Here is a 12461-nt window from a genome sequence, read left to right on the forward strand (position 1 = left end):
TTTTACCAACTTTCTGTGATTAAGTGATTTTGGTTTCTCGATACCTCATTACCTGTATCTTTTTTTATCAGTTTGGTGTTTTGGCCGACTTTTATGCATCTTAATTAATCCGGAGAACTATTAGCACACTCGTATTCACCGAACATGACAATTCATTTACTTTCATGTTTCTTAGTAAATTTGAATTTGTGAATTTATGTTTCTTAGTCAATTCGAACCTGTGAACTTGAGATAATAACCCCTAAAATCATCCTCTAAATTAACTAGGACAGCCGTAATGGATTCATTACCTATATCAATTTTACGAAGAATGTACCTAAACATCTAACTCAGGTATCATCACGAGTTAGCTTTTTGGAATGAATACAAGCAACATGAATTATTACGAGCAAATACTTACAAGGAGACAACTAATATCAAAAATCACAAAAAATAAGTTTATAAGGAGATATCACAACCTTCTCGTAATATTTTATTGTTGGAGAAAATAATTAAAAAAGTAAGATATATCACAGCCCTCTTCTAATATTTTATTTTTGGAGAAGGTGATGAACCCTCCATAGTCCATATAAAACAGGGGAGTCACTTGAGTTAAAATTGAAGCTAGCATTCAACTCAAATGTTATTTAAATATTTCATAAACTAACCTCGAATAATTCAGAAACGGTTAACACATTTAGATCTTTAGCCAAAAACAAAAATCTAATTTATATCGATCGTTTAAGTTGAACACATCAACTATCATTAATCAAATCTTCACTGGGATACAACATAGATGAAATAGACAGTTTAGGAATAAAATAATCACCAAATTAAGCACCTCTTTTAACTCATCTCATAACTAATTTAGTGCTGTAGTTGAGAAATCAAGAAGTGTAAAGCCAAGAAAATTTAGGCGGGTACCAATAACATACCCTCTCCTGCCTGCAAGGCTGCAACTCTCTCTCTCTCTCCCTCTCTCTCCATTTCTCTCTATAAATTGTACTGCATTCTTCTTTAGAGAGAAAGAAAAAAAGAAACAGGACAACTCTCTCTCTCTCCCTCTCTCCCTCTCTCTCTCTCTCTCTCTCCATTTCTCTCTATAAATTGTACTGCATTCTTTAGAGAGAAAGAAAAAAAGAAACTGGACAACTCTCTCTCTCTCTCTCTCTCTCTCTCTCTCTCTCTCTCTTTCCCTCTCTATTTTCTCTCCCTCCAAAATAATTTGAAAATGCTGAAAACCAACTTTATTTTTGTTATATATGTTATGAGTTTATTATCATGGGCTTTCTTGTATTCAGTTGATGCTTCAGTTTCATATGATAACAAAGCTATCATCATTAATGGACAAAGAAGAATCCTCATTTCTGGCTCTATTCACTATCCAAGAAGCACTCCTCAGGTATGCATTGTTTGCAAATCTTTATGTGTATAGTGCATCTACTTCTCAATGTGGCTTTATCGTTGTAACTTATTGACTACTAATTCAAGAAAACAAATGAGCTTGATGGTAGTTGTTCAAAGTTCTCCGGAGTTCGGTTCTTGCTCATCCCGAGAATGAACAATTGGCTTTTTCTTGAATTTTTTTTTATACAATTTATTGATACCTTAAGATTTTTGGTTTTGTTTAATATTGTATTTTGTGTTCTTTCTTTTTAATGAAGTCCAATTTGTAAAAACAAAAGACATGTAATTTATTGACTACTTAATCAATAAATAAATGAACTGAAATTAACTGTTTGTTTTCTTTAAAAAATTTATAATTTATTTGAGGATGCTTCAAGATTTTTGGTTTTGTTTGAATGTAGATGTGGCCTGATCTTATTAAAAAGGCTAAAGATGGAGGCTTGGATGTTATACAGACTTATGTATTTTGGAATGGACATGAGCCTTCTCCCGGAAAAGTAAGAAGTTATTTTGTTTCTATGAGTGTTAAAATTTATCTAAATGAAATGTATTAACTGATTATGTTTTGTTTTATGTGTTTTTCTATTGAATTATTCAGTACAATTTTGAAGGGAGGTTTGATTTGGTCCGGTTTATTAAAATAGCCCAGCAAGCCGGCCTTTATGTTCATCTTCGGATTGGTCCTTATGTCTGTGCTGAATGGAACTTTGGGTAAAAACTTAAATATGTGTTTTTTCACAAGTATCATACTGGCAAATTGGCAATACTGAATTTACCATGAAAAATAGTGTTAAATATCGTATTCAGATATTAAACATGTGTGAAATTTTTCACAAGTAAATTATGTTGATGCAGGGGTTTTCCTGCTTGGTTGAAATATGTACCTGGTATGGCTTTTAGAACGGATAACGAGCCTTTCAAGGTTGTTACTTCAGAAAAAAGAAATGAAAATTTGATGATTTATTTGAATTTACGATTTTGGTAATTTGTATGATTTGTTTACTGATATCATTTTCGTTCCTTAAACGAAGGCTGCAATGCAAGGATTCACTGAAAAAATTGTCAGCATGATGAAGTCAGAAAAATTGTTTGAACCTCAGGGTGGCCCAATTATAATGTCTCAGGTCATCTTTTTTTAAGTTAAAAATGATGTTTGGAAGAATTGTGTTATACTGTATATTCCAATTTCAACATTTCATTCATCCACAATTTTATAATACAAAATAAGTTGTATATGCAGATTGAGAATGAATATGGACCAGTAGAATGGGAGATTGGAGCTCCTGGAAAATCTTATACTAAATGGTTTGCGAATATGGCAGTTGGTCTTAATACTGGTGTTCCGTGGATCATGTGCAAACAAGAAGATACCCCGGATCCAATTGTAAGGAGATTTATAACTTTTCTTATATTTGGAAGTATTTAGAGCTGATTACCCTGCTATTCTTCTGATTTAGTCCAGTTAATTAGGATTAGTAGACATAGTTGTTTGTGGAAGATGGTAGATTTTTAGGTTCTTACATTTATGTTGTTTTATCCCAATATCAGATAGACACTTGCAATGGTTTTTACTGTGAAGGCTTCACTCCTAAAAAACCCAACAAACCCAAAATGTGGACGGAAGTCTGGACTGGCTGGTAAATTACTTGAATTACATAGTAATATCTATGTCAACATGTCAGAAATGCAACTCTTTGGAACTTGACATGTTCTGTATGTCACAGGTATACAAAATTTGGAGGTGCAGTCCCATATAGACCGGCAGAGGACTTGGCATTCTCAGTCGCAAGATTCGTACAAAATAATGGTTCATTCTTTAATTATTATATGGTAAGTCAATTATTATTTGCAAGTTCTAATAATACTGTTCATCATGCTCTGTGATATGTACTTGTGTGCAGTTAGCTTTCTTCTAAAATACCCGCTTACTTGATTCTTAGTACCATGGAGGAACAAATTTTGGTCGGAATTCTGCTGGTTTGTTTGTTGCCACTAGCTATGACTATGATGCTCCACTTGATGAATATGGTAGGCACACCAGATCACACTTTCGGTTTTTTTTCATCTGTTAACTGCACCAGTATCGTTTCTTTTAGAAAAGAAGCAAGTACCAACTTATATAACTTAAAATGTGATTCCTTTTAGGAGTGACAATATTTGAACTTAATTACGTACATTTAACATTTATCACATTAGTCATAAATTCATGATGGACTATCTGCCGTGTACTAGGATTACCAAGGGAACCGAAGTGGGGACATTTAAGAGATTTGCACAAAGCCATTAAGCTATGCGAACCAGCTTTAGTATCAGCATATCCAACAGTGTGGTCACTTGGCAAAAATTTAGAGGTAAAGTTGACGGGGCTGTCTAAAAGAGCAATATATGATACTTTGTAGTTCACATCCTTTTATTTTTGAAGTGCCTTCTTATACATACCCATTTACAGGCTCATGAGTTCAGGTCAAAGTCTGGGGCTTGTGCTGCATTTCTTGCCAACTATGATACTAGTTCTTCAGCAAAAGTGACCTATTTTAATAAGCAGTATGACTTACCTCCTTGGTCCATCAGCATTCTTCCTGACTGCAAGAATGCCATTTTTAACACCGCAAAAGTATGAACAAAAAAAGTTATTTTGTGCATTTATCTCCATATTATGCCATTTGTTTTGAAGGAAAATTTTAATAACTTAATCATTTTCTTTTATTTTTATGTATTATGTCTAGCGAAATATTCTTATTGTAGATTTTGAAAGTTGTGTTGTCAAACATTTTATAAATTTTATACTTTTGTCGTACATGAAAGTGCTCTAGTTTTCTCTTGAACTTAAAATTTCATCTGTGGGATATCTATATTACTCCCAGTATTGATATTTAGACCAAATATTGTTCACAGGTTAGCTCCCTTGGTAACCATATGAAGATGCTTCCTGTAAGTACAGTTGAATTCCCTTGGCAGTCATATATTGAAGATGCTCCAAACTCTGATGATAGTGATACACTTGCAATGATGGGGTTGTATGAACAACTAAATATCACTAGGGATTCGTCAGACTACTTGTGGTACCTTACAGAGTAGGTTCCCTTATTTTACCTGATCATTTGCTCTCCATATAATTTTTATTTCAGCTAAATGTATACAGAACTTGTAGTCTTGGTGCAATGATTTGAATTGTTGCTTGTTTCTCCTTCCAGCGTGAATATAGCATCAGATGAAGGATTTCTTAAGGATGGTCAGGATCCTGTGCTTGATATTGTATCAGCAGGTCACAGTATGCAGGTTTTCGTGAACGGTCAACCATCAGGTAAACGAATTTATGTTTCTTTGTCACTTTTTTTTTGAAACTAAGGAGTCCAAAAGATGAAAAAATGGTTTCCCCTTTCTAGAAAGGGCAATGCTGCAAAAAAGTAACTGCTGATTTCTGTAAATTCAGCAATTTTCCTTAAATTTTGTGTTTTTGTCTTTGACAGGAATTGCATACGGAAGTTTGGAGAATCCAAAAGCGACATTCTCGGGTAATGTAAAGTTGAAAGCTGGAATTAACAAAATTTCTTTGCTGAGTGCTGCTGTAGGTCTTCCGGTTAGTTAAAACTTCCTATGAGTCTTATATTATTTCGAATGATTTCAAGGAGAAGTGAATTTCATCTCATGCCTGTGTAAACTATGTAATATATTTCAGAATGTTGGTGTACATTACGAGAGAAAAGAAACAGGAATTCTTGGCCCAGTCACCTTGAAGGGTCTCAATGAGGGAACACGAGATTTAGCAAAGCAGACATGGTCCTATAAGGTTTGTTTGTGTGGTGTCTTCTTATATTTTTTTTCTTACTTATTCCAGGAAAGCTGAAGATACTTGAAAATCAGAATAAAGACAAATAGAACTTAAAAAAACTGAGAGGGTTTAGCCTTTAGTTATGTATTTTATTACAGATAGCAACCATTTGCATTTGAAATATTATCGTAATCAACTGTTGGAATAAGTACCAATGTCTATCAAATTTAATAACTTACCACTACTGCGCCAAGAAACAGAGAACAATATTTTTCCCAATGTTATTAGTTAGATGCTACTCACAGTATTTTTCTTTTCTTTTTAAGTTATGCAAAAGATGATAAATGTGGATATCATTGAAATCATTTTTAACAATACTTTTCTTTTCATGTTGTTTGAACTCTCAACCTCCTGTAACAACTTACATAAGGATAGGGCAAGTAACTTACATGTTTTTCTTTGAAAAGGTTGGTTTAAAAGGCGAAACGTCAAGTCTTCAAACCCTTAAAGGAGGTTCTTCTGTCGAGTGGTTGACAGGATCATTGGTGGCTCAGAAACGTCCCCTGTCATGGTACAAGGTATATAATTATTCCCAAGTTCGCAATTAGACCAAAAAAATACATGTAATGTCATCATGCTTATCTAGTACAACTCGACATATTATACAAATGTATAACCTCTCAATAATTGTTACATGATCTTTGCAGGCAACTTTCAATGCCCCAGAAGGGAATGACCCATTAGCTTTAGATATGAGTAGCATGGGGAAAGGACAAATGTGGGTAAACGGTGAAAGTATTGGGCGCCACTGGCCTGGAAATATAGCAAGTGGTGGCAACTGTGGTGTCTGCAATTATGCTGGAACCTACAACGAGAAGAAGTGCTTAAGCAATTGTGGAGATCCCTCGCAAAAATGGTAGATATTTAACCATCCATATCTGCATTTTTTTTGTGCTGACACTAGCACTGCTTTATATGTTTCCTACGCTTTTGTTCCAGGTATCATCTCCCTCGCTCATGGCTAAAACCAACTGGAAATCAATTGGTAATTTTTGAAGAATGGGGAGGAAATCCTAGTGGGATCTCTTTGGTAAGAAGAACGCCTTGAAGAAACTATAGAAGAGATATGTGCAGCTGCCCTCGGGCATCTTTAGTATTCGATAAGGGAAGTGAAAGTTCAAGAAGAATTCAACTTCAGTACATAATACTTCATCGCAACTCCTTCTGAACATATTATCTCGAAGAATCATGATGGTTCAACCTATTCGTTAAGGATAGGCAATTGGATTTTCTTTGCCTCGTGTACAGTTCATTTTCTTCCGGTTGATGAAAGTGTATAGCATATTCTTCCTCAGTTGGTTAATATAGAATTTAGGAGACAGCTACTAATAAACTTCTTGTATCCAAACAAGCAACCTTGTGTAAGCTTTTAAAGAAATTTAAATTTTCAGCTCTCTTCCGGATCCTAATCTCCGGTTCTTCTTAAAACCCTTATATTTCTCCATCTTAAACGTTATTCATATATACAAACTCATTTGTATATTTTCTGCAAGTCGATATAGTGACTAAACCTGATCTATGTTCGAACTTCGAAGCTCCTAAATACGAGGTAAAATTTGCAATTGTACGCTGTAAATTTAGTAGTGCTGTCATATGATATTTGCAGATTGAACATTACCAGGTTTTCAGTTTTTCGTTGGATTGTGTTCAAGTTCCTTTTTCTTGTACTTTGGATTCAATATTATGTGAGATCTGATTTGATGTAGTTCGATGAATGTCAGGCTAAGTTTTGTTCATATGAAGTTTGATTGGTGAAAATGTTGGCTAGTTTAAATTTACAGAGTGTGTTGCAATTCACTATTCACAAATCTACAAAACTCGTTAGTCAGTATAGCTCTCTATGAAGCTTTTAATTGATTACCCAGTAACTACATTGTGTGCTTGTATAAAAAGTATCTTCAACAATCTAAAAGTCTAAATTATCTCCGTTTTACTTGATGCTTTGGAGGACATTTGTACTGATTGACATATAACTTGCACATTAGCAAAAAAAGATACAAAAAACAAAGTTCCGACTTATATACAAGTAGGGTAATATTGACTTGTAAGTGTAGAAAAACAGGCAGTACAATTTACCTTGCAGAAAAAAATGCATCTCTTTAAAGGTGGCCATCAATACAGAGCATCTGTAGTTGCTGTAATGAGTACATTGCCTGTTTTCACTTTGTACTTTCTGCAGATTCATCAATTTCTCGTAGGCTTTAAACGAACCGAGTCAAGTCGAATTTTTCCTTAGCGAGTTCGAGTTCGAGTTTTTTCTTAACGAGTCGAGTCGAGTTCGAAAAGTTTAACGATCAGATTTTCATGTTCGAACTCGAGTTCGTTAACAACCGAGTCGAGTTTGAGTTGTTCACGAACTTTTTGAGTCGAGTCGAACTCGAGTCGAGTTCGAGTTGGTCATTAATTTTTTAATTTTTTTTGGTCTTTTTCACAATTAGAGTCTAAACAATGCCCAACCCAAATAAAATAAAATTTAAGCGCAGTCCAATTAGGAAGACACAGGTAGAGAATAGAGAATGTTCATGTATATATTTAGATATTTTTTTATGCATATTGCTTATCGAGTCGAGTTTAACGAGTCAAGTCGATCTCGAGTCGAGTTCGAGTCGACCACTTGTAAAACTCGGATCGACTCGATAAGCTAAACAATCATATTTTCTTATTTGAACTCGAGCTCGATTACTTAACGAGCGAGTTAAACGAGTCGAGTCGAGTCGAGCCTAACGATCAACTCGGTTCGTTTACAACCCTAAATTTTCTCATATTTCAAATTTCAGACAATTCCAAGAATCACAAGTGAATATAAATTGAAAGATTCCAAAAGGATATCAAAAGATCATTGACATTTCATTGCAAATTTGCAGTCAGTATTTACCTTTCTTTTTCTAAATTTAGCAAAAAAACAAAAAAACTTTTACATTGGTTACATAACTACAACAACAAGATTACAAGAAAGACAATATTTCACAGGGAAGATAAAATTTTACTTATAGCTTCAATAGTATCACAGACATCCTTGCTTCCTTGGAAAACAGCTTTACCTTGGTGGCTCCACCTTGTTAATCTGTTGCGGAGGTCTAGTAGCATCAAACCGTAATCTTCATGATCATTTGAGTTGAGTAGCTTATGAACGCATTTCAGCAAATATTTACTTGACTTAGATTTGACCTGGCATATAAAATCACTTTCATTTTCTTCGGAGTCAATTAATGTGACCGACAAATTTTCAACCAAATCAGTTAAATAGAAGACTAAACATGCTCCTTTCTCAACTTCCTTTTTATCAGAATTTTCAATCCATGCAATCGAGCCATCCAACCATTGAGATTTCCTATTTTTGTGCTGCAAACCAGTTTCTTTGGTGTTTGTTGACGGTAATATCATACCTGTTGCAGCATAATGCAAAAGAAGCTCCCAACCTTCTTCGTTTACATTTTCGTTACACCCAATCAAGATTCCCAATGAAATTCTTCTAAATAACAGAGCTTGCCCAATTTTTGCATTAGGAGCAGATTTTACATCAACTGAACTGTTAACGGTACTGTTAATATGCTTACTATACATGTCCTGAAAGTCATTGATCCACAATCGAATAATCTGACAATCATACTCCTTCCCATGCACATCACTATGAAGTTTTTGTCTTTTGAGCTTCTTAGGGTTTGTATTTTTAGCTAAACCATACTGCTTGGAAGTGAAATTACCAGCCATTTTCGCCAAATTCTGGGCTACAGTTTCCTGATGACTTGTACCAATGGGGTTCAGAATCCAGGCAATGTACCTTGCAGCAGTAGAACAAAGTGATTCTGCTTCCTCTGTATGCTGTGTCAAAGCAGCCCCAAATATACATGTGGAGAAAAAATTGTCTCCAGAGTTTTGATTAAAGAAAAGTAACACACAGGAAAAAGAGAACCAGTCTGGAAAGTTCATAGCCGTAGCCCTAAAAGAGAAGAGTCAAAATATTTAATAAATTCATTTGAGCAACATAATTGTTCAGCACAGACAGAGAATTACCACATAGACTTGTGATCCACAAACGAACTTCTTGTTGCTTCCTGGTTAGTAGAAGATCTTTCAGACCGGAAACGTGACTTGCTTATTTTATGAACTACCTGTTGCAAAGCTCCGCATGTCAAAGGTCCAGCCAAAATCCTCACAAATTGGTGATTGTAGGGGAAATAGGCATGAGAAAATGGCAGCGTTAAACTCATATCTGCTAAAATTCCCCATCTCATTGGTCTAGAAATGATATCCAATATCAATGAGACTAATTTATTTTGGAAATCCAATAAAGAAGCCAAACCCCTGTATTTCAACCATGTGAAGAAAGTAGTGTAAAGTTTAAAGAACCCCCAAATAGAGAGTTTTAATCTCGACAGGTTATCAAGTTTAATGTGCACCAAGTGTACTACTGCATCAGATGCAAGATGCGTAACCCAACTAACCTAAAAATCCTGCTCAACTTCGCTAAAGTCTTATTCATCATGGTTTATCAGTTCACATCCATCAAATCAAATTTATAAGTTTACCAGAACTGGCACTGTATTTATAAAGCATTAAAGTTACAATTACTCGGAAAATATTTAGTATGCAAAAGACAGACATTTATATGTTAGAACACATAGGAGATTAGCTATTTGGTTTGCCAAAATGTATATCCTCATCACTGGTCTTATCAGATACGCGCCTTTTTAAATAAGTATGAAGATTATGCAATATAAATTAGAAAAAATTTAGAATGTTTCCGTTGAAAATATTGAATGGAGAAGTGTCTACTCTATACTGTAAACTTTACCCTTGTTAATATGAATTGGATCTTAAAGTCCATTACACCTTCACAAAAGAGATAGCATTGATAAAATTAAGAACAAAATATAAGAATAAAAAAACTTACGTCAATAGAAACCAGTTATGCAGCAAGCTTCTAGTCTCAATAAACATAAGAGGAGAAAATACCAAGGATAAAATTGTAGAATGCCATTCAATCCTATCAAAGAACTCAGTATCTAAACAAAGAAAAGGCCTCTTGGTATATTCTTGCAGGATCTGTGATACATCATTCTTCAAAATAAGAGGATCAAGATACCAAAACATCAACCTGAAGAAGGAATATGACATTTAGTAAGAAAAGAAGTTTGAAAAAAGCTGAGTAAGTTGTCAATTCTTCATATTCCATTTTTTGACTTAAGGAACATTTAACACTTAGCACACTTGAAGCAACATGCAAAACGCATGTGTTGACATTTACAACTTAATTAAGACACCCCTTTGTTTAGCAAGGTCAAAATTTATTTTTTCTTAAAAAGCAATTAGATTTTCACATATAAGGCCAATATATATGTAGAACCTTGTAAAAACTAGATACAAGTGAAAAGCATACCTCAGTGGAATCTCCCCCTTCTTAACAGACATTTCTTTCGGCACATATGGCAATAGTTTTGATAAATCAAGTGCTCTTCCATCACCAGGTCTTGCATCAAGAACAGGACCTAATTCCCTTACATGTCGAAAGCTTGATGCTGAAACCGCCACTCTTAGAACAGCGGGCAATAGTGAGTCGCAAAGGATCCCTGGAAGCTTACAACACATAAGATTAAAACTAGCATCAGCAATTCAGCCAAACAACTATCGTAAAAAATAAATTACAATACACCATACAGTTCCTTGAAAATGAAAAATAATACACACTAAAGCAATTAAAAACCATGTCAATCAGCGTTGACTAAAATTTGCCTCACAATACTTTACATCGACATCTGAAGCGAAATTGCCATATCGCTATTAAATATGATAAAATAATACATCTAAATTTAACGCATACAAGTTGAACAAACATAAATAAACTAGCCAACTAAGTACATTACGATGTACCTCTTCAGACCCGCCGCGTGCCTTCAATTTACCCAAAATATCACCGCAGGCTTCCACCAATTCCACAATATCACGACTCGAAATAGAGCCACCAATCGACAAAACCGATTCTTCATCACACTGTATAACCTTACAATTAATCGACGAAGACAAAACAGCAACAATTGTCTTGATAGAATACTCGATCACCGAATCAAACACCTAAAACAAATCACAACAACTTAAACAACCAATATAAACTACACAGAGGGAGAGAGAGAGAGGGAGGGAGGGAGGGAGGGAAGGAGAGAGAGAGAGAGAGAGAGAGAGAGAGAGAGAGAGACGGAGAGGAGGGGGAGGAGGGAAGAGAGAGAGGGATATAGAGAGAGAGAGAGAGAGAGAGAGAGAGAGAGAGAGAGAGAGAGAGAGAGAGAGAGAGAGAGAGAGAGAGAGAGAGAGAGAGAGAGAGAGAGAGAGAGAGAGGATACCTGTGGAGAAGTGAAGCACATAAGTGAGAGAGCAGTGTCTAAAACCCTAACCCTAGAATGTTGATTAAAGTTGAGAGATTGGTTAAATTTTGCAATTGAGAGATCAATTGAATTGTCTACATTTTCAGAAACTTGATTTGAAGCTTTTAGATTCAAAGCTAGGCTAGCGAATAAGTTTGTAATTTCCTGAATCGCAGACATCTTCTATTCGACGAGAAATGAAAGATTTTCCCGCTTAATTATAAGCCTGACTACTGGGCCGGATACTTTCGAGTTTGGATGCTGGGCTGTAATTCTATTACTATAAACATGTCATCCAACTTTTATGTCTTTAGTGTCATGGTTTAAGTTTTACGGAGTCCACTTTTTTTTGGAGACCTCTGGCATAATAACTCGAGTGAACACGGGTCATTTTCTAAAAAAATTTTTGTACATTATACAATTATATTAGTAAAATTCTTGATCATTTTTTATTGATAAATATTGTATAACGCCTAAAACATATAAAAAACAAGTTGAGTATATATCAATGCGTATGATTTTCATGTAAAACATTAATAACGTTCATAACGTTTTTAATATATCTCATTAATCATAATACATATTTTCTTGTTTATGTCGTGTAATTTGTATTTATTAAATAAATACAAGGGTAGTCACTGTACATGTAAAATGAAAAGATTGAAGTTAATTCATCAAATATTGTCAATATGTTTATAAAAAGAAACTAAAAATTAACATATATGTATATTGCAGAGTCGGGTAATTTTTTTTTAGTTTTGGTCAAATAAACCCTGAATAATGAGATATTTTATTACTAAAATTATTACTAATTTACAATTATCTTGCTTAATATAAAAGGATTAGTAATGCATAATTAAAGTGGTCAAGACCTGCAATCGTAA

The 12461-nt window shown here is 34.5% G+C and overlaps 2 protein-coding genes across 2 annotated transcripts; one reads left to right on the plus strand and one right to left on the minus strand.

Moving 5' to 3' along the window:
• The first annotated feature begins 860 nt into the window (after nucleotides 1-860).
• On the plus strand, nucleotides 861-6646 carry LOC141676588 (beta-galactosidase-like). The gene is made up of 18 exons (XM_074482258.1): nucleotides 861-1381; nucleotides 1788-1883; nucleotides 1985-2097; nucleotides 2242-2308; nucleotides 2418-2510; nucleotides 2627-2770; nucleotides 2935-3023; nucleotides 3111-3216; nucleotides 3327-3414; nucleotides 3619-3737; nucleotides 3836-4000; nucleotides 4282-4460; nucleotides 4581-4690; nucleotides 4857-4966; nucleotides 5066-5176; nucleotides 5626-5736; nucleotides 5866-6074; nucleotides 6158-6646. The coding sequence occupies exons 1-18, from the start codon at nucleotides 1211-1213 to the stop codon at nucleotides 6264-6266; spliced, it is 2190 nt and encodes a 729-aa protein (XP_074338359.1). The 5' UTR covers nucleotides 861-1210; the 3' UTR covers nucleotides 6267-6646.
• Nucleotides 6647-8042: 1396 nt separating this feature from the next.
• Nucleotides 8043-11824, minus strand: LOC141676691 (uncharacterized). The gene is made up of 6 exons (XM_074482394.1): nucleotides 11557-11824; nucleotides 11090-11290; nucleotides 10599-10795; nucleotides 10113-10316; nucleotides 9233-9523; nucleotides 8043-9158 (listed from the first exon to the last, which is right to left on the minus strand). Exons 1-6 carry the CDS (start codon nucleotides 11755-11757, stop codon nucleotides 8183-8185), a joined length of 2070 nt encoding a protein of 689 aa, XP_074338495.1. The 5' UTR covers nucleotides 11758-11824; the 3' UTR covers nucleotides 8043-8182.
• Between the last annotated feature and the right edge of the window lie 637 nt (nucleotides 11825-12461).

The sequence above is a fragment of the Apium graveolens genome, chromosome 8, assembly GCF_009905375.1.
Source record: "Apium graveolens cultivar Ventura chromosome 8, ASM990537v1, whole genome shotgun sequence".
NCBI classification, from domain to species: Eukaryota; Viridiplantae; Streptophyta; class Magnoliopsida; order Apiales; family Apiaceae; genus Apium; species Apium graveolens.

Coding starts and splice junctions, on each gene's coding strand:
- LOC141676588 (XM_074482258.1), top strand. CDS start 1,211: ATGCTGAAAACCAACTTTATTTTTGTTATATATGTTATGAGTTTATTA. Junction 3,217..3,326: donor CATTCTTTAATTATTATATG/GTAAGTCAATTA, acceptor CTTGATTCTTAG/TACCATGGAGGAACAAATTT. Junction 4,967..5,065: donor GTGCTGCTGTAGGTCTTCCG/GTTAGTTAAAAC, acceptor AATATATTTCAG/AATGTTGGTGTACATTACGA.
- LOC141676691 (XM_074482394.1), bottom strand. CDS start 11,757: ATGTCTGCGATTCAGGAAATTACAAACTTATTCGCTAGCCTAGCTTTG. Junction 11,291..11,556: donor TGTGCTTCACTTCTCCACAG/GTATCCTCTCTC, acceptor GATTTGTTTTAG/GTGTTTGATTCGGTGATCGA. Junction 9,524..10,112: donor CATAACTGGTTTCTATTGAC/GTAAGTTTTTTT, acceptor GTTGAAATACAG/GGGTTTGGCTTCTTTATTGG.